General features: G+C 45.3%; 1 protein-coding gene across 4 annotated transcripts in view; it reads right to left on the bottom strand.

Moving 5' to 3' along the window:
- The window catches only part of RAP1GAP2 (RAP1 GTPase activating protein 2), a 1,533,685-nt gene that overhangs the window by 76,856 nt on the left and 1,429,875 nt on the right, over positions 1-26,954 (bottom strand). For all 4 annotated transcript variants that reach the window (XM_086954529.1, XM_086954528.1, XM_086954531.1 and 1 more), the window contains 3 exons: positions 17,632-17,703; positions 12,451-12,537; positions 1,908-2,042 (listed from right to left, as the gene is read on the bottom strand). In XM_086954529.1, coding sequence (XP_086810655.1) covers positions 1,908-2,042; positions 12,451-12,537; positions 17,632-17,703 — 294 coding nt within the window. The remainder of the gene's footprint in view (positions 1-1,907; positions 2,043-12,450; positions 12,538-17,631; positions 17,704-26,954) is intronic.

Raw genomic sequence — 26,954 nt, 5'->3', positions numbered from 1 at the left:
CTTCTTCATCTCCAGTCTGTTGGTGTCCTGGCTGACGTGCTTAGCTTGTAAGACAGATAGAGAGTGTGCCAGTCATAATGGCTTTACAGAGGGTGCTGCTTTTTTGAAAAATGGTGCTGGCAGACAAACTGGAGCCAGAAATGTTCCAGTGGGCGAGCCAATTCTTTTAAACGGTAAACACCCTTTACAACAAAACTTTTACAACGCACTACCGTTACAACGCGGTCATTACAACGCAAATCATTACAACGCATTGTGCTGGGGGGCGCTCTAGGATAGGGAATAAGTTTAATTTTCTATCCAACACCTTCCCTAGTGTCCACGCGGACTGGAGTTGAAATAGAAAATTAAACTTTTCACTATCCAGCACCTCTAAGCGCTATGCGTTGTAAAGGTATGCGATGTAAAAAACACGTTGTAAAGGCAGGAGTTGTAACAGCCTGCGTTGTAACGTCATACATCCCTTTTAAACTAATAGTGCTGCACAGATGAATGTTCCAACCCATTGAGGGGTTCTCCGTTGGCATAGGCTACCCAAAAAGTGAATATTGAAAGTATGTACTGTATTTTTTTTTTGTTGGTTAAATATTTCATTGCAACTACTGCTAAAGTAACTGTGTGTAAGACAACAGCCAGCTCATAGAGTCCAGAGCCACTGAAATAGTGCCTAGAAGCTCTTACCTCTCCTTACCAAAAACCAGTATAGTATCATGAACCAACAGCTATAAGTGCCCATCAGCAGGGTGGTGATCCTGCCTAAGAAGAATACCCCCTCCCACAAGCACCTTCATTGGTTTTGTACTCTCTGACCTTCTCTTTCATGCAGATATTCATAACAGGTGAGCAGGTTCCACAGCTGGACTGAGAAGCCCTGCTAAGGTCGTGGATGGTCTCCCTCTCTTTTGTTGGCTCACACATCCTTTCTTATCATCGTCCAGACAGCATTCTTGTCCCCTACATGATTCTGGGCGGTTCCCTGATGCAGCATCACTAGGGCATCCATATTTTAATGGACCAACAAACACTAAACCTCAACCATGAGATAAGCAGATCTTCCTGTTCTCGTTATATCCATGCCAGAATTCCAAAAACTTCATTTGTAAGAGATCCTTTCTTGCTACTTTGGGATTTTCCACTGTGTTCCTCACTTTTTGCTGTAACCAGAATGGATTTTCAGTGAAAAAGGAATCGCACTGGTTAATTAAAGTAATGCTTCCTACACATAACAAAGAGACACTCGCAGGCTATATTTCTCAACCGTTTACGCAACACAACACAGCAAGCCACCTTGCTGTGCTGCATTGTGGGAGAGGCAGGAATGCACTGTATTTAACATAATATGGCTACTCCTGTTCTATGCCTGCACTTGAGCACAAACTGCTGCCTAGCACCAACAAGGTGTCTTGTTGCATTTATGAATTTATCCCTCAGCATAACCTCAATGAAAGTTGTGGGTGAACTGAGTTTTTTTTAAATAAAATTACATGGTATAAATATCACTAAGACTTTCTAAATCCAGTCTTTTCTATCCATATTTGTTCCACCCTGTATGTTTCTATCCAGTCTTAGAAATGTGCAGGTCTCCCCGAAGGACATGAATGGCTCATTCTGGATTTCACCTTGCTATTTTATTACAGGTAGGCATGTGTAAGCATTGCCATTGACGGGAAAGAGGTGTATTAACACCTTGGCTGCTAGGGAAATTTTCTCCTGTGCTGACCTTTGATGTTTACCCATTGTTCATGACGAGCTCAGCTCGTCATCAGCACAGCTCCACTGTGCCTCATGACGAGCTGAGCTCGTCATGAGCAACGAAGGGGTTAAGCATCTTTAGTCTTCTTGCCCAAACTGCAGTAAGGCAGAAACATTTGATAGCCTCCAGTAGTTCCATCACAACTTCTCCTTACCTTAAAAGATTCCAGAAATCCACCATGGCCTCCGTTCTCCAGCTTGTCCTCCTCAGGTCCCAGACCCAGCATGGCCTGCGTGTGCACGTGGAGGTCGTCATGGAGATTGTCCAGCAACGCTGCTCGCGTCCGGTCCTTCAACAAATAGACAGTAATGGATTAGAGTAGTGCAGTGGTCCAACTGAGGCAGTGTGAATAGTACAACGATGGAATACACATTGCAAACTCCTCTCAAATACTCACAGGTGATGCTGCCTCAATAGTCATTCATGAATCTACCTGTATTTATATGTTAATTTACTGCTTTAACTTCACACCTACAGTTTTCAATACAATTATGTTAGCTCTTCAAAAATATAAAATGTTATTTTATTCATAGTAGAGTAGTGAAAATTAATTCTTCAGTGGCACATCTTACATCCTATTTTGAACAGTGTTCTCTAGTTGTTCTCAAAGCTGTGCTAAAATCCAGTCCATTGACACACTTTTAGTTAACACATTTTTAATTAGTGCTATTTTCAGGGCACTAAAAAAATAGAACAAAACATAACAGAGAAATAAAATCTGAGGGCATATTTAAGAGAGGCTTGCGTCATGTTTTCACCACGCCAAGTGGTACATGTGTGACGCCAGCCTCTAAGTCAGATCTATGAAGTCGCGCAAAGCCACATTGCTTGGCTTTGAATGCCTTCATTAATCTTGAGTGATGCAACACAGCGCAAATTGCCGCGTTACCTACTATGCGCAAGGGAGGCCATCCATGCAGGCATCGCCCATGGTTTTTTAACCATTGCCAGATTTACAAGCAATTGTAAACCTGGGAATGCGGAAAAATCTTACGCCTCCCCATGTGAGGTGTAAAATGCCTCTCAGAATTGATAGCTTTTGTGCAGGAAGGTGTGTCTTCCTGCACAAAAACAATTCTGCATGTAATGGAGGCACCCTTGCACAATCATGATGTAAGGGTGCCTGCATTGGTGCTATGCTGCCACAACTGGACCGGCAAAAGGGGAAAAGGATAGGAATGTGCCATTTAGGATAATATGGTGCATTCCTGCCACTTTCCTCTGGTGCAGTGTGGTGCAGCATGGAGACTTTCTGCACAGCGCTGCATCAGCATCTCATAAATATGCCTCTGCGCATATTCATACCTAGGGTAAAGAACGAAAACATTAAAAACAGTGCTTAATTTGAGCCAGTGGTTGATGGTGGAGGCCACCCGCACTCATTTTTGAGGACCGCCACTTATTTTTTCACATTGAACAAATCTCGAGAGTAAATGATGGTAAGCACACAAATGAGGAAGATGGGAACAAAAGTTACCAAGCAGAGAAAGCATTCTAAGCAGATGCGTCACTTTGTAAACCCCTGCACTACATTATACCTGCGTCAGGTATAATGTATGCAGGGTTGGCGTTCCCACGTAAGTAAGCCTCGTAGAAGAGATGCAGTGAAATCTACAAGATTTCACTGCGTCACTTCTAGGATGCAAATGCGTCAATATCTTACGCCTGCCTCACAGCTGGCATAAGACTGTGCAGGCCTTTTCACATGGGGCACCCCATCTCCGAGACGTCATCAACTGCTCCCTCAACTCCGCTACCTACCCGGAAAGCTGGAAACATGCCGAACTCAGCGCCCTCTTGAAGAAACCTACAGCAGACCCTACTGAACTTAAGAACTACCGCCCCATTTCACTCCTCCCATTCCCTGCCAAAGTCATTGAGAAAGCCGTCAACAGTCAACTCGCCGCCTTCATCGAATCCAACAAATCCTTCGACACTTCACAGTCCGGCTTCCGAGGCAAACACAGCACCGAGACCGCCCTCATCGCAGCAACAGACGACATTTGAACTCTACTGGACAACGGTGAAACAGCTGCCCTCATCCTACTTGACCTCTCCGCAGCCTTCGACACAGTCTGTCAGAGCACCCTTATACAACGCCTCAGCAACGTCGGAATACAAGGAAAAGCATTGGACTGGATAATCTCGTTCCTCGCTGGAAGAACCCAGAGAGTCCGCCTCCCCCCTTTTAGATCAGAGGCCACCGAAGTCATCTGCGGCGTACCCCAAGGATCTTCACTCAGTCCTACCCTCTTCAACGTATACATGAGTCCCCTCGCACCCATTGCGTGCCGACACAACCTCAACATTATCTCCTATGCAGACGACACCCAGCTGATCCTCTCCCTCACCAAAGACCCAAACACCGACAAAACCAACCTACACAAAGGGATGAAAGAAGTAGCCGAGTGGATAAAGAACAGCCGTTTAAAACTGAACTCGGACAAAACGGAAGTCCTCATCTTAGGATCATCCCCCTCCGCCTGGGACGACTCATGGTGGCTACCGGCCCTGGGAACCGCACCCATACCAACGGACCACGCACGTAACCTGGGCTTCATTCTAGACTCCTCCCTCACGATGACCAGACAAGTCAACGCCGTCTCATCATCATGCTTCAACATCCTGCGCATGCTCAAAAAATCTTCCGTTGGATCCCCACCGAAACTAGGAAGAGAGTCACCCATCCACTGATCACAAGCTGACTGGACTACGGAAACACCCTTTACGCCGGAACCACAGCCAAACTACAGAAAAAACTCCAACGCATCCAAAACGCCTTAGCCAGACTCATCCTAGACATCCCCCGCCAAGCTCACATTTCAGGCCACCTGAAAGACCTCCACTGGCTCCCCGTCAACAAGAGAATAACGTTCCGCCTCCTCACCCACGCACACAAAGCCCTTTACGACCTAGGACCCGAATACCTCAACACGCGCCTGTCCTTCTACACCCCCACCCGCCAACTTCGATCGTCCAATCAAGCCCTCGCCGCAATCCCACTCGTCCAAAGATCCACCATGGGGGGAAACCCTTCTCCTACTTAGCGGCCAAGACCTGGAATTCTCTCCCCACCCACCTCCGCCTTACACAGAACCACCTCTCCTTCAGAAAACAACTAAAAACTTGGATATTTGATAAGTAAAGCTCCCTCCCCCCCGCCCTCAAGCGCCTTGAGACCCTCTGGGTGAGTAGTGCGCTATACAAATTTAAACTTGACTTGACTTGACTTGTGAAAGGTCACATTGCTGGAGTTGCGTCACATTTGTGACACACTCCAGCAATGCGCCTACAGATACATCAGCAATACTGATTGCGTCAGGATGCGTCATACAGTAAATATGAGGCATCCATCATGTCGCAAGGAGGGTGCACTGAGAAGTGACGCATTACTGCTTTCATGCAGTGATGCGTCACTTCTCAAAGATGAGGCCCAATGTGCTTAACAATTCATTTGTTTTTTTTTAATGGCATTATTCGGGTCTTGGCTGATAGAAATGGGGTTTCCGGTTGGCTAAGGCTTGTGCCAAAGCCAGGCAGAAACCACCACTCTAGTCAGGGCAAGGGAGTTACACGCCAAAGATACCCCCTGCTCACCCTCTAGGTAACGTGACACGAGCAGTGGTAAGGCTAATCTCGGAGGCAATGTAGGTTAAGTATTTGCGCACGCACCCAGCAACAACACCCAAGGCCCACCACAAAGGAAACTCCACACAAGGTTATATATAAAAATAGCCTTTGTATTATACCAAACACATTAGATAAGAAACACACACTTTACAATGTGCCAACAGGCACAGGTGGAATTTACAGGGGATTATATACATGGGACAGGGCCACGTGAGCCACTGTCAGGAATAAGCACTTTTAGAACTAGCACTTGGTAGAATTAGCACTTTGTAGGAATAACGCTTAGCACATAGAACACTTGTAGCACCAAATAGCAAATGTAGCACACAACCAGTAACCACTGGTAAAAGGTAAGTACCACCTAGGCAATCCTAAACGCCTTAGGCAAATATCACGCAGGGAATCATAGACTCACTAGCATAACCTATACTAGGAAAAACAACCTCCTAAGCATGAAAACACCTTCAGAGGTATAGGCAAGAAGCTTTACACATGATGCATGAAAACACATTCAGAGGTATAGGCAAGAAACTTTCTACATGATGCATAAAAACACATTCGGAGGTATAGGCGAGAAGCTTTACACATGATGCATGAAGACACATTCAGAGGTATAGGCCAGAAGCTTTACACATGATGCATGAGGACACATTCAGAGGTATAGGCCTAAATGGAGCAGCTGCCCACTAAGTGCTTGGGCAGATGGGGATAGGAATGTGGCCTGGGCTCTCAGTAGCCCCGTGAATAAATTGTGCCACGTTGGAGCCCTCTGGCTCGAGAAACAAGATTCCCCCTGGAGCCTTGTGGGCTCAAAATAACTGTGTGCCCACTGTGGGGGGGAGCGGCCCGCTGCCAGACGGGGCTGCTCTACCTCCTGAAATGCCCCCCAAATATAGGGATTAACGTGGGAGTGGCCCACTGCCTCCCAGGGCCGCTATGCAACATAAAGAAAATGCCCCTGACGTTGCAGTCCCCCCTCTGGGTACTCTGAAACCAAAACCTCGAGGCTCGGAAGAAACTGTAGTAACCCCTGGTACATAGTAGCCATTCTCCACTCTTCCTGTCCGCATTGGGTCTACACCCTCAGCTCAGGCGGACCAGGAGTCCCAGGAGAGGCTCTCCTCCCCCTACCCTCCTTCTAGGGTTCCTCCTCCTCCTGCGAGGGGTGCCCTTAGAACACCACTCTCCCAACCTAGGGTTTAACCCCTCAGGTTGCACCGGGGTAAGAGGCGGGCTCTCCCAACCTCTGCACCCCCTTCCAGAGATCTGCACCCTCCTTACTGGAGTGGTACCCCTGAAAGATGAACCGGTCAGGACACTAGTTACAGACGTCCTTACCTCCAAGTCCGGCAGATCCTGAACCTGGCCTCCCAACCTCTGGTCTAAAACCTTTGGTGGAACATTTAGAAAGTCACTATTTCAAAGAGCGCAGAAGAGAAGCTGAAAAATCGCTCATGAAGCAACACTTTCCGTGTGCCCTATCAACGCATCATTCATCTTGATTCGGCTTTAATTTTTATTTTTGTTAATGTTCTAATATTTGTTTCTGAATTTCGACATGGGCCACATCCAAGTACACTGTTGCCCAAGTATAAAGAAAACAATATACGGTAGTGTAGTGGCTGAAATGATGGCTCAGTGAGCTGACGGATGGACGTCAGGAGGAATGTTAACAGTCATATAGTCATAGCTGGCCTGGCGTGTTTCTGTAATATTTACAGTTAAATTGTTTTTGTGTTCTACTTTATTATACAACCGTAGACGCTCTTGGAATTCAGAAGTGTTTTTATTAAAAGACCACCAGAGGCCCCTGTAGTGACCGGATATTTTGTCCTATTTCTGAGTGATGGTGACTTCAGTCTACTACCATCTTAGTATAGTGGATAGATCCCTATTTTCGGCCTATTCTTAGAGTTAGCCTACTGACTTTGGCATAATAATATGCCCTTTCATCACTTTCGGGCCTGAAGGCCTATATTAGAGGGTAGATCCTTTATTTCTGACATCATATTACCTATTGGTAGGGCTTGCGTATGTATTTTGATAGAGCTATGTGTCTCTTTCACCTTTTTCGGGCCTACAAGGCCAAACAAGAGAGACTCCATTTTCTTTCCTGCCTCGGCTGCTCGAGGCGCTTGTAGGTCAAGAGTGATGTTTTAGTTATGAGCTGTTGTTCACTGGAGAGGAACCGGTCAGAGCTGGCCCTTATCGGAGGAATGTAAGCAGAGCTCGGGTTTTAGACGAAACAGCAGCTGGCCACGGTGGGAGCATCGGAGTTAGATTGTTAGGTAGTATTGTGACTTTATAATACAATGTTTTCTTTGTCCGTTATTGTGTAATAACGAGACCCCAGTTTGTAACGAACATATATATTTGAGTATTAATTCTATGATAAAGTTAACCTTTCTTTACAGCTAGGTGCTAGCGTATGGAAGGATGGGCGATTCCCTTCCTACAGGTAACTGATGCGGGAGAATTATGTAAGTTTTATGTAAGGGAATAATTCTTAAGTATAACAATTTGGCAGTTCTTGTGTGAGAGGATCGGATCTCCTATCTATCACATGAGGGATAACAATTCATATAAGATAGAAGATACTCCCAGTAAATATTAGGTACTTTCAAACTTCCCAATAGAGAGAGAGCAGAAGGTATTAATAGGACAGTGAGATCGCTCAAGATAGGGCGTTAATGAGAACACCAATTGTGATTGGTGTGTAATGAGATCACTCAAGATAGGGCATTAATGAGAACACCAATTGTGATTGGTGTGTAATGAGATAGCTCAAGATAGGGCGTTAATGAGCACACCAATTGTGATTGGTGTGTAATGAGATCGCTCAAGATAGGGCGTTAATGAGCACACCAATTGTGATTGGTGTGTAATGAGATCACTCAAGATAGGGCATTAATGAGAACACCAATTGTGATTGGTGTGTAATGAGATCACTCAAGATAGGGCATTAATGAGAACACCAATTGTGATTGGTGTGTAATGAGATCGCTCAAGATAGGGCGTTAATGAGAACACCAATTGTGGTTGGTGTGGTAGAGTGAGCTGCTCTCCGATATGAGAAGAAGGGTAGAATAGCCCGGGCCAGATTGTCGCGGGGCTATAAGGTGAGATCATAGGATGAGACATGGAATTCCGTAGTTACTAGTGACTATTCTTAGTAATCCCTTAGATCTAGCAGTATTTTTGATGGTATAAGCTTGCATATTGCGAATTCCCCTTTCCCGGGTAAGTACTCAGGAACTGTTGTAAATAGGACTTGGGAAGGGATGGTGTTAGGTTTTGGCCGGGTTGGTTGCATCTAGGTGAGTGGGTAATTCTTGGTCTGAGAATCCAGTCATTTCAGCCCCATAATATGCATAGTAGTCTCAGCCAGTGTCACTCATTACAGGCTTAAATTCTTTTGTGCCCTAATGATGTCCTAACTACAATTGCTTTATTAACCCCTTCGCTGTGGGGGTTATCCCCCCGCTGTGCTGGGGGGGGAGGGGTGGGGCATGCACAGCGCCCGCATGAGCTACAGTGGTCCTGTGCTCATGACGAGCTCAGCTCGTCACAGGTGCATTGGCTCCGTGGACCGTTCAGCACTGCGGGGGAATTCTCCCCGCACCTGAGCGTTCCACGGGCCATGACGAGCTGAGCTCGTCATGAGCACCGGAGCGCCGTGGCTCATGACGAGCTCAGCTCGTCATGAGCATGGAAGAGGTTAACCTTCCAGCATTCTTATAGGCCATCACCCCAAACTATTATGCCTCACCGCTTTCAAATGTCACCAGCCACCACTGGTAGCTTCCAGATTACTAACTTCTGGACTTGGACCCTGGCCGCCCTCATAGGACAGAACGTAATAAACCACTTCAAGGCAAGTCACAGGCAGAAGCGCTGTAAGATGGATGCCAGCACTCTGTTTCTCCCTTTCTGCTGGCATTGTTCTTGGAAACAATGCGCTTTCTGCATGCCATTTTTCCCCAAAGAGCGTTCATGTGAACCAGTTAGCAGAAAGGTTTTGCTATTTGCATTTGAAAGGCTATCTCTGCCCTCTGCCCCACCGGGCTGATTAACCTTCAAGAAAAACGGAGAAAGTCAGGACGGAAATGTTCTTTTGCATTTTACTGCTCTGTCAAATGCACTATGACATATCAGCCATTCATCGCTATTCAGCCAGCAGCGTATTGCATTGTGGGGCTTCTATTTTTGCCTTTCCACTTTCTGCATGGGTTAAAAACCCAGAATCCAAAGTGATGTTGACTCAAATACCAGAACTGGCCGAAGGTATTACACTTGACACGGAGCCACCTGTCAGGTAAGCTGTAAAATGTTACAAAGTCATCAGGTCCATTTCAAAATCTGCTTCTTTCAAGCAAAGAACCGTTCACCTGCTCACATGTTCTGTGAGGGTCACTCTTTCTGTTCACGCACTTTGTTACAACCAGTGTTGGCAACATAATTTGCTCTGTATTTTGTGTATTGGAAAGTTTTATACTGGGCTTCATAGCAAAGCTAAAACATGGGCAGGCGTGGTGCAGCTCTCCCTAATGCAAAGAAAAAGTAAAGGGCTGGTGGCAGTAGCAGGAGGAACATAACACAATTATTGCACTTATAGAGGGCAGGTACATTAAAACTAGCTAACACACTAAAGAGAGAGTGAGAATAGTTAAAGTATTGTTGTACACTTTCAGTAAACATGCATTAGCATATAAAAAGCACAACACACCTGGAAGAAAGAGTCAAATCTCTAACACAAATACCATACATTCATATCAGTGAGTTCCACAACTACTATTGTGAACTTCCAAGAGTGCTACTATTCACTGGTTCTGCAGTCTCCTTGTTATGTGTTATCTAGTTTATGTAAAGTATTGGCTTCTATGTTCTCCATTTGTTAAACTCTCAGAGCTATGTTTGTGACCTAATAATGCTTATTACTAGCGTCTCCAACATGCAAGATTAACCCCTTGCGTGCTCATGGCGAACCACGCCGTCATCAGCCATGGGTGGCGTGTGTTCATGACGGCGTGGTTCCATCATGCGGCTGCCACTCCTCCCACACGGCATTAATTCCCCGCCTGTGCAGGCGAATTACTGAGCGGGCCGTGACGGCACCACGCCGTCATGAGCAGACGCCGCCCGTGACTCATGACGGCACTGTTCCGTCATGAGCACGGAGGCGCCGCGCTCACCCCCTACTCCCCCATGCCACAACAGTATTTGCGGCGCATGGAAGGGGTTAAAAACAGAAGGTTTTATAACAGACCTTGCTTCTCTTATCGGTTAACATGTTTTGGCACTCAAATATTTCCTCTTTCTGGACAAGAACTTCCTAAGGACTACAAACAACTCACATCAACTATTGTGCAAAAGTCCCTGTTTATAGGGCAAACTATGCAAAAGCATACTACATATCCTTTTTTTTTATAAGACACCTTCACTCAGCAGTGAAAACACCCCATCTTCATAGACCAGGTACATCTTCTGCAGAAATAGTGCAAGCTTCTCTCCTGCAGAGCACAAATATAGGTTGCACAGCCGCAGTGTAAGTTTTCCTTATCACAGGACACATACTAATCAGACTGTAGTAGTTTTGCTTTCTCACAGACTTGGTACAGGTGGCAGTATTGAAGCAGGCAGGCAACTCCCACAGCAGGCAACAAGTGCAATCTTCCATTCCCAGCAGCCCAAACTAGTACAAGCTTTCATCAGTCAGAGAACATGCAGATTAAAAGTAGATCTCTGGAGCATATGCAAGTTTTAACTCCATTCTCACTTAGATGATATTCCACGTCAACATTCTAAAAGTCCCAATGTTTCCATATATTGAGTATTGGCCGTTAAATCGAAGGTCAATGTTATTTGGAGCAGCTCAGCCACAGTCTACGTAACTATGCTCCAGAGGCAAAGAGGTGGCAATCTCTTAGAAAAGATTTTGAATGCAAACGCTTCTGATGCTCTATTTAATTACAGTGTAGGTGATCCACCTGTACATAATGTTAAGGGCGGCCAGTGGACTCAGCCGGTTCCTGCCATTTTATTTTGCCCTCACCTTGCGCTGTGTAAACCGCAAATGTGAGGGCAAGAGGCGAGGCTGAAGAACCCTGCCTCTTTCAGTGCGCATGTTGGATTGGCCAGCTGTCTTGTGGCAGCTAGCTTGACATGCGCACTGCAGACCCAGCAATACCAGGGCTGTGAAATAGTCAAGGGATTGCTGGCACAGGCCCCCAGCCTCAAAATGGGTGCTGGGTTAGCCTGCTCCAGCCAATCCTGGAGCTGCTCTCATGCTGAAGACGGCATAAGAGCAGCTCCAGGCTTGATTGGATTTGCATTCCACTGGGCAGGAAGGAAGTCAATCTATTCCTGTTCGTGGATGCCGGGGGAGAAGGCTGCACCAGGCGGGTGATGCATTTATGGTGAGTTTGGCTCCATCTTGCCCACCATATTTTAGCACTGCTAACCACCACTGGAATTTAGGACTTTATTGTCTGAAATAGAACATCTGTAGTGAGTAATTTGGGGTAATGGCAACAGCCGATTTCAACATATCTTGGGTAGGTAACCTTGGCATTTGTGTGTGCAGTGACAACCATGGTAAGATTATATGCAGTGTCAAAAGCATAAAATGTGGTGGTGACTGCGTAGACATTTTTTCTTTTCAGAATTATCGATTGTGCTTTGAAGGGAGAAAGAACACATATTCGTGAAAATATTGTTAGCCATGAGAAATGACTACACCTAAATTCATAACCTCATAAACTATAGATTACTGTTGTGTACTGCATAATATTCGATCAATAGCAGCATTACAAATATTATTGATTATGAATCTATTGGTGATGCTTTAGTATATTCTGAAATGTTAAATTCGTACATGAAATGTATCTATAGTTTTTCCACAATATACATCCTAAACCATTTTTACTTTTGGATATGATAGCACACCATCTGGTCCCTGCAATGTAATAAGGCCGTTTTAACACCTCCTGTTGGGGATTATCCAGTGACAAGTGATCAAAAGATGTATTTTTCATTTCATATTATAGTTAACTTGAAGGTCTCCTTACCTCAAGTTTAGCAAACTTGTCTGACTTGCAGCAGGCATTTTCCCCATTGATGAGTTTTGTAAGTAAAAATTCCCTGAATTCAGGATTCTGGAAATAGATTTAAAAATAAAGAAATACAAACATAGGTAAGGCCTGGTACATAAGTTTTAAGAAATTGATTATAATAGAAGTAACACATGACAACATTTGTTCTCTTTAAGGCATGGTTTTGCAGATGATAGTACACCATATCAGAAGCCTAAACTATATTCATCAATGAGTTTATTTCCTTTGCTAATTTTCGCTACACAGCTCTGTACAAATATGGCTAGAAAGAGGAGACTGGATAACAATCAAATATTATCAGATGCTGTTTGAGGTCCACAAAACAGACAAAGGGTTCTGGCCCCAAACCATGTGTTTTGAGGTGATTTGCCATTGGTGTCCTTGGGCCTGTCCTACGACAGTCTGCAGACCGCACTAAGTACAACCCTTTCAACACTTACATTTCAGGGTAGTCAGGGCAAGCACTCACAGGCTCCTCAGGGATTCAGTGGCATATTATCAAGGCGGGCGATATGAGATTATCGCCGCTTATGCGGCCGTTTTCGCCCGAAAAGCGGGGATAATTTTATTGCCCTATTAGCAAGCTGCCGCTAACAGCAGTTAGCGACAGCTTGTAGGCGATAGCGACCAGTTTGGGGCCCACTTTGCATGTCAGCGATATTTATCGCTAATGACATGCAAAGTGGGTGTACCTGACCTGTTAGCGACTGAAAGCAGTCGCTAACACAGCTATCGCCTATTAGCAAGGCAGGCAAAGCACTAAAACAATTCACGCTAAGCGCGACTATCACCAAAACCTAACACCTGCTCAGACTACTTCTTAGCCTGCATTTCCAATGGGAGGTGGGATTTCAGGTTTAGTCCCTATTTGCGATAATACCTGAATATCGCTGGATGCAAATAGCTAGGTATCTCTGCGATAAAATCCAGCAATGCGTGGTGATAAAAAAATATCGCTTAGCTCATTTAGCGATAAATATAGCTAGTTGTTGATAATATGCCCCTTAGTGTGGATGGTATGATTTCAGAACTCAACACTTCCTTAAGACACACAATAACTCAATGTCCAACACAGTGCTTTGAAATTGAAAAAAGAAGAACCTTTGATCATGCATTAATAAGCCCTCTGTCAGCCAGGCTTCAGTCTAGGTCACACATCAATCTTTCAAGTATTCTGTGGAGCACTACCTTCCTTGGTCATAAAGAGCTTTGGACTGGACTTGAGCTTGTTTGGATCCCACTTTTATACACATTTTTTAGACATAGGATGTGGATCCACTGTCTCCAACTTCAGAACCAGTTTGGGGTTGTTATCTCTATCTAGTGTCTTTTTCAAGCTGTTCTCCAGATACAGCGCTTGTGCAAAGTGAAGCTCACCACAGCAGGTAGCACTGATGCTGTTTTCGAGTTAGTGTCTCACAAAATATGTACAATGAATTGTGAGGTTTTTGCACCTGGCTGTCATCAGCCTTTTTCACCAGCAATCAGGGACTGACAAATGGGCAGGCCTGACATAGAAACTTCTTCCTAAATTTGCACAACCGGAATGGCACTCACAACTCTTACCCCTAACAACTACCAAATTGCAGCTCTCAATGCCCTGTCTCCATCCTCCTCACTCAGTGTCAGAACCTCCACCCTCCAGCCACATGAATGGAAACAATGCCCTTTCACTGTCTAAGGAAGCTGTCCTCATCCTCCCTCTTGTGCAACGCCAACATAGGGACATCTCAATAGATCCTACAGGCTTCAGAACTCCCAGTCATTGATTTTGAATGATCTTTTACTCCTTTCTCTGCATCATTCCTCTCTTTTGGTGTATCACTTGTGTTCTGTTTTTTCTGGTAATTCATCTACTTCTTTTGACTTTAATTCCACAATGTTCTTACCACTCTGATTTATTACTGCTCTGTAATAACTTCACATTTGCCTTCACTCATTCAATAAGCAGGTTTGAGAAGAGGAGTGGGCCTAACGGCTAAGGCGGTCAAAGTCAAATCTGGGGAACCGGGTTCAAGTCTCTGCAAGGACACGCAACATCCTGTGACTCTGGGCAAATCACTTAATCTCCTTCTGCCTAATAAAAAATAATGTGTCCTCATGTAACGGAACTGGTGCTCGTGTAAAGAGCTCTGATACCCGATACCTTCAGGTCAAGTTCGTGCTATGTAAAACTCCTTAAAAAAAATACATATATGGTTGTTTACAACACATAAATACTGTTCTATCCCTCGTTTCTTTTTCAATTAATCAAACACATCTTTTTTCGACCTAATTTGGTCATGAAAGAAGTCATGGAATAAATGTGCACAAGAAAAATAAATTACCAATTCATAAAATACGCGAATAACAAAATATACACACAAAAAAAAATTACAGTACATCTTAAAAAAAAACTCTTCAAAATTGGAAATTAAAACAATTCATATGTCATATCGTAGTTATCCTCCATTGTCATAAGAGAAAAAGTTATTCATAATTACCCATTTCTTAATTTACTACCTCTTATAGCAGATTAAAAAAAGACCTCAGACTAAAACATATTTCAGATCAACCTGCTGTCCTTCTCCAAAGACGCAGTTTCCCATAATTCCCAATCCCTTTTGCACAGCTCATCTTTCCTTGATTTGAGGGTAGATTTGTATTATCGACTTGCCTGCTGAATCTCGGGCAATACCCTGAGGGTGGCAAATAGCCCCTTCCTATGGTTGGCCGCTGAACAATGCCCTCATTATCAAGGCCATAAGGCTTAAACAGGGACTCTTTGACACAATGTGTTAAACTATTATAATGGGATGCAATTTGCTCATTCACACTATCAGCTAGACAACTAAGAAACAGTCCCTGATGCAACTTTACTATCCCTGTCAGGACTTAGATTGGATTTTTAAGGTGCCATACAAACCTTAGTCCATCTGGGGAGTGTTGAGTAATCAAGATCAAATTGCATTGGTGTCTTTTCAGTAGCAGTTTGACTAAGGCACAGGGGTTTTATGGCCGCCCCGCTCAGTTGACAAAACTTCCTGTTAGACTTTGCATCCTTGGCGTGGTTTCCATTGACATTTGCTCTACCTCCTGCATTTTGGACTGTGTATTGGGTTTCGTTTTTGCTGGCTTAGATGCTTTGTGCACTTTACCCTTGCAGATCAGTGTCACAGTGCAAGTGTTCAGTGTGTACATTTTGGTTATGATTGATTATCCACAATTGGCATATTTGATTTACTGGGATAGTCTCTAGTAAAGTGAACTGTGTGTGCCCAGGACCTGTAAATCAAGTGCTACTAGTGAGCTTGCAGCACTGGTTGTGCCACTCACCTGAGTAGCCCTATAAATGTGTCTCAGAGCTGCCACTGCAGTGTCTGAGCGTGCATTCTTGGACTGCCGTGTCGACTTGGCAATTGCACCCACTTGCCAGGTCCTAAACTTCCCTTTTCTTACATGTAAAGCACCCGTCTGGTAGGCCCAACGCACCGCAATGGGCAGAGTGCAGTGTATGTAAATGTTATGACATATATAAGTGTGTTTTAAAAGTCCTGATAGTGAAACACTGTGTATTTCGTTTTTCACTGTTGAAGGGTTGTCTGTCTCATAGGCTATCATTGGAGCTTCACTGTAACATGTTACATGTGTAACTCTCAATTGGGACAAGATGTAGATTTGGAGTTTAGGCTCTCTGAACTCAGAATTTAATAACACACCTTTTAGAGATGGTGATTTTTAAACTGTGTGTTTGAAAATGTACTTGATTAACCATCCTGTGTTCCTCTGCCTGTTTGAGTTTTCACCATATGGTTTTGGAGTGACAGGAACTGGGGATGTGCAGTCAGTCTAGACAGTCACAAGGGGGGTTGAGGTGTGTCCTACCTTGCTGGGTGACTCATCGCTAGGCTGAATAGATCCTGTCTGGATTTAGAGTGGTGGCAGGAGTTATCACTAGCACCTGAATAGGCTGTGTCTGCTCTACACAATGATGTCTCCACCTGCTGTGGTTGACGCTGGATCAGAGAGGACAGAACTTTTTTTTACTGAGCCAAGAGACTCTTGTAACGAAGACTACAAAGAGAAAATGGGGTATAAATAATAGACCTAAAACCTCAGAACTTTAGATCACTTATGTAGTCAAGAAGAACCTTTGCCAAGGAGAAGAGTTGAAAGAGCTGTAAGGAGGAGTACTGCTCCTATATATATACTGAGTATTTAAGACTTCCATTATAACATCCTGTCGGTTAAGTCTGTGTAGTAAATGTTACAGATCCAAAGTTTGCAATTTTGTGATATAAATAATATATGCTTTACTGTTCGACCCACGTTATATAATATTAACTTATACATAAAACGTGTTATCATCTTGAAAATGTTCCCAGTTTAGACTTCTGAAGTTTAGAAATATTTAGGAACAGTAATGAACAATTCTTTAAGTAATATGTGCATATTGTTGGCATTTAAATGTTGATGTTAGGTGCTCTGGTGGTTTGACAATAATGTGACTTCCGTAATGATGTAATCACAGCTGCATTGCCTATATATCGATGTACACGTGGACTCTCTCGCTGACTGCTAGTACACGCCATGATGCTGTGCTCAGGGAACAGTGACTGTATGTGCTGAAGGAGTGGTGTTCATTGATTCTAATAGCCACCACTTGCAGCAAGGTCTCATCCCTTTAAAGCGCCTCCTTGTGGTTTTGTACAATTGATAAAAAAGCGGCACTATTCACTTTAGTGCACCACATTATTTACTGTGGAGGCCCAACAACAATCCCACCACTGCCCCCCTTTGCAAATGTAGGCACCTCACTGCAACTTCACTGCTTGGCACCTGCTTTTCCCTGTATGAGGATTATTTCTTGCTTGAATCACAATTTATGAAACAGGTCATGATATTAAACAGATGTCCTTTATATGTGCATCATTAATAATTGGCGATGGATTAAAAGGATGTTCTTTACTTGTGCACAGGCATCAATCACTGGAGTTTAAGGTGAAGATGGGTCAGCCTCACAGGCAACTCATGAATTATGAAGTTCCACCCAACAATCTCTGATCAGCAGCCCTGCAGGGACAATATTTGAACCGAAGGGAATGGACCACTCTGCCACCCCTTTGTTGATGGGTCAGATGGACAGTAAATACTTACATGTTGGAACACTGCAGGGTTTGGCAGAGGGGGTCCAAAGGAAGGCACATCTTCTCGAGCTGTCACAGACACCTGTCAAAGTACAAAAACAGAGAACTGGTCAGAAGAAGTGTGACCGCCTGGTGCAGGATGCTCTCTTACAAAGCAGAGAAGCAGAGATAAGTGTGGAGGGGGAACAAAGATTGGTGCGACCTCTGCATCAACACCCAAACAACACACCCTACGTGTTCTTGTGATCTCACCAGGATAGCCTATATGTGCATCGACCCCATTACATTGATTGTATTCATCTGTAAGTGAGTGCAACTACAGTACATAGACTAGAAACACTGATAGACACACCTAAGTGACAGTATATTAGAGCAATGTCCTACTTCAAGTTTCACAAAATATTCAAGAACTGAAGGCCCCAAAAAAATTATTTTACATCAAAGCCTTGCTAACTTCATGTCTTGGCTACAGAAGCAGCAGTAGCAGAGGAAAGCATGGGTGTGTTCATGGCTCTCTGTGGCGTCTTCTGCAGCATAGACCCCTGCACTCAGACACCTCTCAATAAAGAGTACAGGAAGTAGGGGTCCTCTTTAGAATTGAAATTCTTATATGGCCATTTGTATGATGGAAGTGCTAGTTAAGACAAAATCAAGGACAAAGAAAAACGATTTGTATGATTTCAAGCATGCTATGATTCTCACAGTGCCCAACAGGGGTGCAGATGGCTGGGAAAAGAATACTGAAATTAATAAATGCTCGGTGTGTGTCGTAGTTGGCATTTTGGAACCATTACAAGAGCTATCATCACCACGACTTCACTTTTCTCGATGTTGTGGTGATGATAGGGAATTTGCCTTATTCACGCTATACTTAGCGTGAAATGGGCGGGCAACTGAAGTTGTGGTTGGCGCTCGACCGGAACACCCAGCGATTTTGACGTTGCCCCATATTTACAAGGGTGGTGTAAATATGGGACAGCGCCAAAATTAAGACCAGGAAAAACCAGGTCTTACCCTGGCGCCACGAAGAGAAATGTTATTTCTCCTCGTTTTTGCTGTTTCCATGTGTGCTGTGTTGTGCTGCACACACAGAAACAGAAAAACGCCATTGTATGTTTATGTGCAGGAAGTTATCCTTCCTGTTCATACACAATCATCAAAAAAATGATGTTTTGCAACTTAGATGTGTGCTGCATTTAGCGTTTAGAGTGACCCTCACACCATCGGAGCAAACTCCTATGATGTGGGGTGTGAGAAGTTGGCCTGGTATATAATGCTCACTAATTCTAGTGATCACTTTGTACCATGCCAAGCAACCCTTATGATGATTGGTTGTAAATCAACCTTGTAGACCAGTTATCCTAGTGGTAACGTGGACTAAGCAGTCTTAGGCTTAACTCTGAAAGGCATGTGAAGCCAGCTGTATTACCATACACAACCCCCTTGAATACCAAATGAAAAGGACACCACACAGATATATATTGAAAATGTATATTGATTTATTAACTATAAAGTCCCCTGGACTCTTTATGAGCACAGAAGCACAAGCGTTAAATCACAAGACAGTTTAAAATACACAAAAGTTGCACAATATGGATGAGCCCTAGGGGCCACCTAAACCATATACTAAGAAAGTGGTATAAGAGATACCAATCAGAAAGGGAACAGGCCTAGGGCCTTGGGAATCGCTGGAGCTATTCGAGACTAGCAGTGACTAAGTCGGGAAAGGCCCGCGGGACTCAGGTGCAATGTTCAAAGTGCAAGCACTTTCCAATGTAAAGTCTATGGTGCGTAAAAAGTACAAAGTTAAATAGTTAGGAACCTTCCGAGTGACCTAGAACGCTGAAACGTAAGACACAGGCCCTTGAGATGTGTACCAGTGTAGGAACACCGGCGGAGCTGAGTTACCTCACCCACAGGAAGCGGGTGCACAGGGTCGAAGTAGTGTCGGGTTTCGTCACGCTGGTCGATGGTGCTTGGAGCTGAAGATGCTGCAGGCGGCTCGATGTGAAGAGTTCCGGTGGATCCAAGGGTGGATCTGAAGTTGTGAAGACCTGAAAGCAGAGGGGACAATGTTCAAAGTCACTAGCCAGTGACTACTGTGGAACCAGATTGGAACCAGGCGATGTCGGGTGCAAACAGGCGTTGTCGGGTAGCTTCTCTCTGCAGCCACGTGGACACCGGGGGTCGAGGATGTCCAGGAGTCGGTCACGAGCTGTCCCACGCAGGCTTCTCACTGTTGGCGGTATCGGCGGCCTGATCGGAGCAAACAGGCCTTGGCTAATGCAAGCCACGCAGGAATCGAAAGATGCCTAACACTCGGACCAGCAAGGTCAGAGCGAGTGCTCCTTTTCACAGGAGCTTGGGCAAGTCTGGAGCAACCAGACCCGCTGTGTAGTTCGTCAGTTTCGTCGCCAAGATGGCCGCTGACCACGTGGCTAGTGGCCGGGATGGTGCGTCGAGTGGCACAATGCAAAAGCGTGGAGATGCTGGGGGACTGATCTTCGGTGCAAGGGCTGCTCGGTGGTGGTGGTTCTCAGTCCCCAAAGCACAACGTCGAGGATGCCTCAGATGCTGCGCAGTCAGCTTTTCGAGTGTCTTCCAAGATGTCCGGTCCCACGTCACTCGGTGCCTCCACGGGTCCCTTCTTTGCAGGGACTGTGGATCGGGCTCTGAGAAGTCTGGGGGTCTGGGTCTTGTCGGGCTCTGGGCTCAGGCTCCGGCGGGAGGCGGCAGCAAAGCAGACGTCGAGTTGCTGGTTGGTGCCTGTGTTCACAGGGTGGCCGCTCCTAGGCCACAAGGGAGATTCTCTTCAGTCTTCTGTGCAGCAGAATGTCGAAGTCCAGTCTTCTTCTTTGTTTAAAGTTGATTCAGGATGATCCGCTGTGCAATGGCACTGCTCCCACTCTTATTCCCAATCTGAGGGGTGGATCACCTACTAGGTCCCTCCTCTGGGAGGAACCAGGAAGGGGGGCGGTTACACCCCCTTTCCTTTGTCCAGCTCCTTGCCAGGCCTAGGTTTGTAAAGTCCCAGGACCGGTTTGGACTGGCCTATGCACGGGGACACCTTGTGTGCCCCGGGCATGTCTGATTCTATTCAGGCCTGTCCTACCCAATACACAAAACCCTGTCTGGTGTGGTGCTCGCACCTCCCAAGGCAGGAAACCCTTTGTCCAGGCCACCATCTGCCGAGTTTCGGTCAGCAGCAGGAGGCCAGACTCGTGTCTGTGGTGGCAGCATCCATTTTGCGATGCTGAGGCTATGGTTAACTTTAACCGGGGTTAAGGCTACACACATGTCGTGTCCCTCTAGAAGGGTGGAATGCTATCCCCGTCGACAGAACTGTCGAGGGGATAGTATTCCAATTCGTATGACACCTTACTCGACATGTTTTGATAAAGCCAAACCAAAGATAGCATTTAACCGCGAGGATTATAATGCACTTAAGAGTATATGGTATGGCAATATCCTGGAACAGCTTAGGGAGTGGTTCCCGACAGCTGCAGACAGGCTCAGCTCATACTAGAGCACCATCTCACATATTTCCAAGCACTCTGCCTCCAGGATTGATGAGGCCTTCCATAGGAGTGGCTGATAGGAACATATGTGTCCAGTTTAGGGTTAGGCACAGGCATACTGTACCTAAATAAGAGGTGCTTACACCAACTTACCCCAGCTGAGTGATCAGCCAGTTGTGTCAACTATGGAGGCCAGGCCAGGGGTGGCATAATACATGCTGCAGCCCCTGGTAGGCCTTGGATACACCTATGCCCTGGGTACCTAGGGTACACTACTACAGGGGCCAATAAGGTGAACCAGTTCCAATTCGTAATGCACCTAAAGTGCATTGGCAGTAATTTAGAGAGAGAACAGCAGGCTGTGGGTCTGATTAGCAGGCCCACAGCCACATTAAGTCATAAACCAGTGAAGCAAAAAGCAAAAATTTGGGGTGACCATAGGATAGCAGACCCTACTCTCCTACATGGGGGTCATTAGGTTTATTTTTCCCTAAAACAAAATCCAGCTTTGGGATTTTGTTTAAGAAAAACAAACACATGTCAAATGTTTGATGGACAGTGCAGTCCGTCAAACTTGTATGACATTTACAGGAAGACCAAACACTAGCAGGTCCTGCCAGTGTTTACCGTTTTCCGGAAGGCTGGTGATCACCTCTAAATTTGACGGGTGGCGGACACTCTGAAGTCCAGGTGTAAAGTACTCCGCCAAACCGACATACTTACCTCTGCCCACCAAACTCTGAATCAGCCACTTTCTTTCAAAACAATTTTCACGACTTCCAAAAGAGTATACATTAGCTTTTGTCACACTGTTGCACCTTTATTAGAAAATACCCTAATACTTTACAGTGGCCTTTTAAAAGATGTTTGGATGCAAATCTTGAGATTTCTAAGCTTTTGAGTTTGTAGCGATTTTGGAGTTAGTACTTTAAATGCTACCTCCATGTAATCAGTGAGTATAGCGCCAAGCAGAGATCACTCTATAGCTCTTTTCAACACTTTCTCCACAGAGCAGCAGATTGGATTTACTGCACAGGACATAAAATATACATCACCATCCTTAGTAGTACCTCTGCTGAAAGATTCCTTTGAGTTCTACAGATTGAGTGGACTCTATAGAACTGGATTCCATTCCCTTGGATTAGGTTATATTATGGTATGCACTTATTATATGGTGAAGATTTTACCAGCTCATTGGCCTTGTGGCACTTTGAGAGCCACGGGATGCAATCTGCAGTAGAGGAGCTTCATAGGGAGGGTGCAGTGTTGTGTTCTTTTTCCTTGAACGTGTGAGTGTGATCAGTCATCCAGGGGTATTGGGTGGGCGCAGTGAATGATGCTCTCTGGGCGATGGTGCTGTGCCCTTACTCTGGGCTCATGTGGGCCCTGTTATCAATGACTTTGCATTTGGTTCCATTCAGGGGCGGCTGCCATTCTGAGGTGGGTAGGGTGGTGTGGGAGAAAAAAATAATATTAATAAAAAATACGAACTCTCCTTTCCTGCCGTCGGCCGCGATCTTCTGCTCCCACAACGCGCCGCTCCTACGATTCCCATGGGCACAGGTTCCCAGACTCCACCAAATCCCAGGGCTTCTCCCAGCATGAGAGAAGCACTGGGATTGGGTGGAGCGGGACGGTTTTGCGGTCCAGCATGGTCTTGGAGCCTATGCCCCTGAACACTAGGATATCTCTAAGGAACAGCCTGAAGATATCCAAGTGCGCATGTTGGTCTGGAAAGCCATGGACGGCCGGCCAAACCGACATGCGCACGTTTAGTACCTACCATCACTTCCCCTGTTGTGTGACGTTGCAGCCTTGCCCCACCCCACCCTTGACTCGGCGAGCTGGAAGTAAAAATAAAATGACAATATAATAGATTTATTGTAATTTTACTTTTCTTTGGACTGTTGCGTTTCAGCAGTGCGGCGACGCTCCACCACCATAGCGGTGGAGCCATCCCTGGTTCCATTTGAGGATGCCACCAATGGGAGTGAGGGATGGTAGGTACAGTAGGTGTACAGTCTAGACCGGAAGTGAAGTAGAGAAGTCCCTGCTACCACACCATGCATTAGTCGTGATGCCCTGCTCCCTCAGGGACTTGCAACAGTTAACCTTGGAGCGGCCTCAGGCAGGATTAGAAGAAAAAGAGGATTTCATTGCTGAGATCTCGACTTAAAGAGAGGATTATGCTGGGGCAACAGGGCTCTGCTTGGGGGAAATATACCTCAAATGTAATAGAAGGGACAAGGGACAGCAAGGAGACTATACAGGAATTTATCACACCGCCACGATTGGGCAATAAGATTAGTGAAAGCAGAATTCTGTGAAATATTTTTTTTTACATTTTTCCTTCAGAAGCAAAATACAGCAAAATAATGCATTAGTCTCCTTTATAAGTGAACTACATAAATGTGTTGATTTCTAGTCGGAATGATACAAACTGCCCGACCTACTGAATCTGCTAGCAACTGGTACTTTTGCAGTGGTCCATGGACCGCTGTGAAATGACCGCCTGAAGTTCACCTATTTTGATGCCCATTTTTGGTGGGTGCGGATCCGGCAGGAATGGTACCTTGAGGCGGCGATTCGCATTCACCTTATTATAAAAAATGTGCAACCCTCCTGACTGCTATAGACCTGGGAAGGAGCAGCTCATAGAGGACCCTGGGAATCAAGGCCAACATCTCTGCTGCAGCGAGGCAGGATAGGACCTCATGAACATCTGCTGACAGCCAAAACATTGGTTCCTGCACTGGTCCTCTGTAGGCTGGACTACACGAACAGGTTATTAGTGGGTCTCGCCCAGCAGTTCTTTTCTCCAAAGTAATAAACGTTATTAATAGAACTCTGAGTAAAGCCCGCAGACACATCCCTACATCACACTACCATCACCGACTGATGGCGACTTATTGGAGAATAACATGCGTTTTGGTGTTTAACGCAGCAAAATCTGCATGATATTGTAAATACTGTGGGGCAGATTTACAATAACTGGCGCATCCCTGCATATTAGCAGGGATGCGTCAGTTATTGTGCGCCGCAGCTCCGCCACCCAGGATTGTTAATGCGGCACACCATGGGGCAAAAATGGCGCAGATGCGTCACACATCTGTGCCATAAAAGCAGCGCACTGCTGGAGTTGCGTTGCAAGCGCGACGCAGCTCCAGCAATGCTCTGGGGGCCCTATCTCCACAATGTTGCTTCAATCCTTACGCCTGCTTCAGGCAGGCACAGGGTTTTGACACAGCATGGGCCTAAAAGTGACTGAGTGAAATCTCATAGATTTCACTCAGCCACTTTTGGGAGGTGTTCCTGCGCCGGAACGCCCCCCCCCCACCTCCACCCGCCTGCGATGGAACGCCTCCTTCTTTACAACGTGATGCATCTGGCAGATGCGTCATGTTGTAAATACCCCGCACCATGGTGCATCTTTTGCGCCGCCGCTGCGTCACAAAAGTGATGCAACGGCGGCGTAAAAGAGGAGCAAGGGGCTTCTAAATCTGCTGATTTACTCATAATTCTGACCTGTGCGTAAACAGGGCTTTACTCATGGGTCGGATTACGCTGCCCAACTCACAATCAGGCCCTCGGTGTTCAAAACTAAGACCGGGCTGTCCCCCGACTGCTTCGTTTAAATTCTAGCCAGGCACGCACCCCAACAACATTTGTTCGTCAAAACATCCTGTAGCCACTTCCAAACTTCTGTGCACATTCTGAACTTTTTATATTTGAACGTGTGTGGGTTTTACATTGTAAATCCCCACTGACTTGAGCTAACTCTCTTTTCTATCCACTTGGAAGATCATTCTAAAAAGAAACAAAAAGAAAATATTCACTAATCTTTCGTCACGGTTCTGTTTTTCACATTCCCTGTACCCTAGCCATGCCCCAACATCAGTATACATAGTATCAGACATGTTAGAGTATGTCTTCTAATATATGCACTGTCTTGCACCACCACTCAACTATCCACCTCCAGCAGCACTATCCTGTTTATGTTACCCCATAAATCGTTTGGGCCTCATTTATGAGGCTGTGCGTCACTTTTACGCCGCCCCTTGTTGCGCCATATTTACAAAATGACGCATCTCGGTAGATGCGTCACTTTGTAAACCCATGCACCACATTATACCTGCGCCAGGTATAATGTATGCAAGGGGGGCGTATTGACGCAATAAAGGGTCGTAGAAGTGACGCAGTAAAATCTATGAGATTTCACTGCGTCACTTTTAGGACGCCGTTGTGTCAAAATCTTGCGCCTGCCTCACAGCAGGCGTAAGACTGACGCAGGCCCTTTCACATGGGACTGGCCCCATGTGAAAGGACGCATTGCTTGAGTTGCGTCACTTTTGTGACACACTCCAGCAATGCGTCACTTTTGCGCTTACAGATACGTCAGAAATACTGACGTATCTGTAACTCCTTGCGACATGATGCGTCATACATTAAATATAACGCATCAGGAATGTCGCTAGGAGTGGGCACTGAGAAGTGACGCATCGCTGCTTTCACGCAGCGATGCGTCATTTCTCATAAATGAGGCCCTTTGTTTTTAGAGCTGCGAACCATGAAACATGTAGCTATTTAAGGGATTTATTTGTGAGATTATTTTGATGCTGTGGTGTAATAAATACATAAAAATAGTACAAGCAGCATACACATTAAAATTTCATGAAAAAGTGCTTACAGAAATATAAGACTATTGTATTCTAAATTCATATGAACATCCGCTTGCGAAAAGCAGTGATAACAAAGAGGACCATGGGAAATTCAAGTCATATCAATAGTAGGAACAAGAGATAAACATTACAAACATGGTGACTAGTTTTGTCTACCGATGGAAACATTAAATAACTGTATTTTATTTTGGCCTCAAACTGATCATTCTGAGAAGGTAGATAGTTTCTCATGTGCTTCGTTTTATGTTCGCCTTAGCTATCAAATCCAGCAAACAGCGTGAAGTACCTTCAGCTCCACGAGCTGAATGAGCTGCACACATTTCAGCTGCAATCCTAATAATCACCACTAGATGGCACTCTGGGATTAAAAACCAGTTTAACGAATGTTTGGGGGAACAAATAACAGCTACTGGGAAACAGGGCCTATTTAACCATCAGACTGACTCAGAGCAAGAGAGGGAAAAGTAAAAAAAAAGATGAATAAAAAGGAAGAGATAAATAAGTGAACAGAGACAAAGGGTAAAAGCAAGGATGAAAAGACACTGCATGAGTGAGATAGAGAGACAAGAACTGCAGGGTGGGGTAAGAGAGGCATGAGGTGGAATCAGACGGAGGCACGGCGGGGAGGCGTTGTACAGTTTGGCAATAGCTGGATTTAGGTGCCCACAAACTTGATAACAGTACATTACCTGCAAAAGGTTGACATCCCTTCCCAAGATAAATATAGAAAGGGAGCACCCCCATGAATTGGATTTTTTCCCCCTGTGGGAGGATGTGCAGTTCAAAGCAAACGCAAGGAGATGATGGACAAAGCGCTGAAACTTTTCAGACACTCACCCTCAGTCACAGATCTGGGTTAAATCCATCATCGTTCTTTGGCGCACTCCGCCACCCCAGTACAGGCCCAGCCATATGCAAATCAGTCTTGACCCTGTTCCTTGTGGGAACAGCCCAGTCCAAACAGCCAAGCCATGTCCGCCCTGGACCTGAAACAAGCATCCTGGGACCGGTTTCGGATATGATGTGCAATTCACAGATGCAAAGTATGTGAAGTTGTTTACTAGGCTAAGTTGTGCATGCACAGCCAGCTTCGAATTTACAGGAAAAGGAATTGACAAACGTTTGTATGCGTACTC

This window comes from Lissotriton vulgaris, chromosome 2_1 (assembly GCF_964263255.1).
Source record: "Lissotriton vulgaris chromosome 2_1, aLisVul1.2, whole genome shotgun sequence".
NCBI lineage: Eukaryota > Metazoa > Chordata > Amphibia > Caudata > Salamandridae > Lissotriton > Lissotriton vulgaris.
Note: the sequence above shows the minus strand (reverse complement) of the source record. Positions and strands in the feature narration are given on the sequence as shown.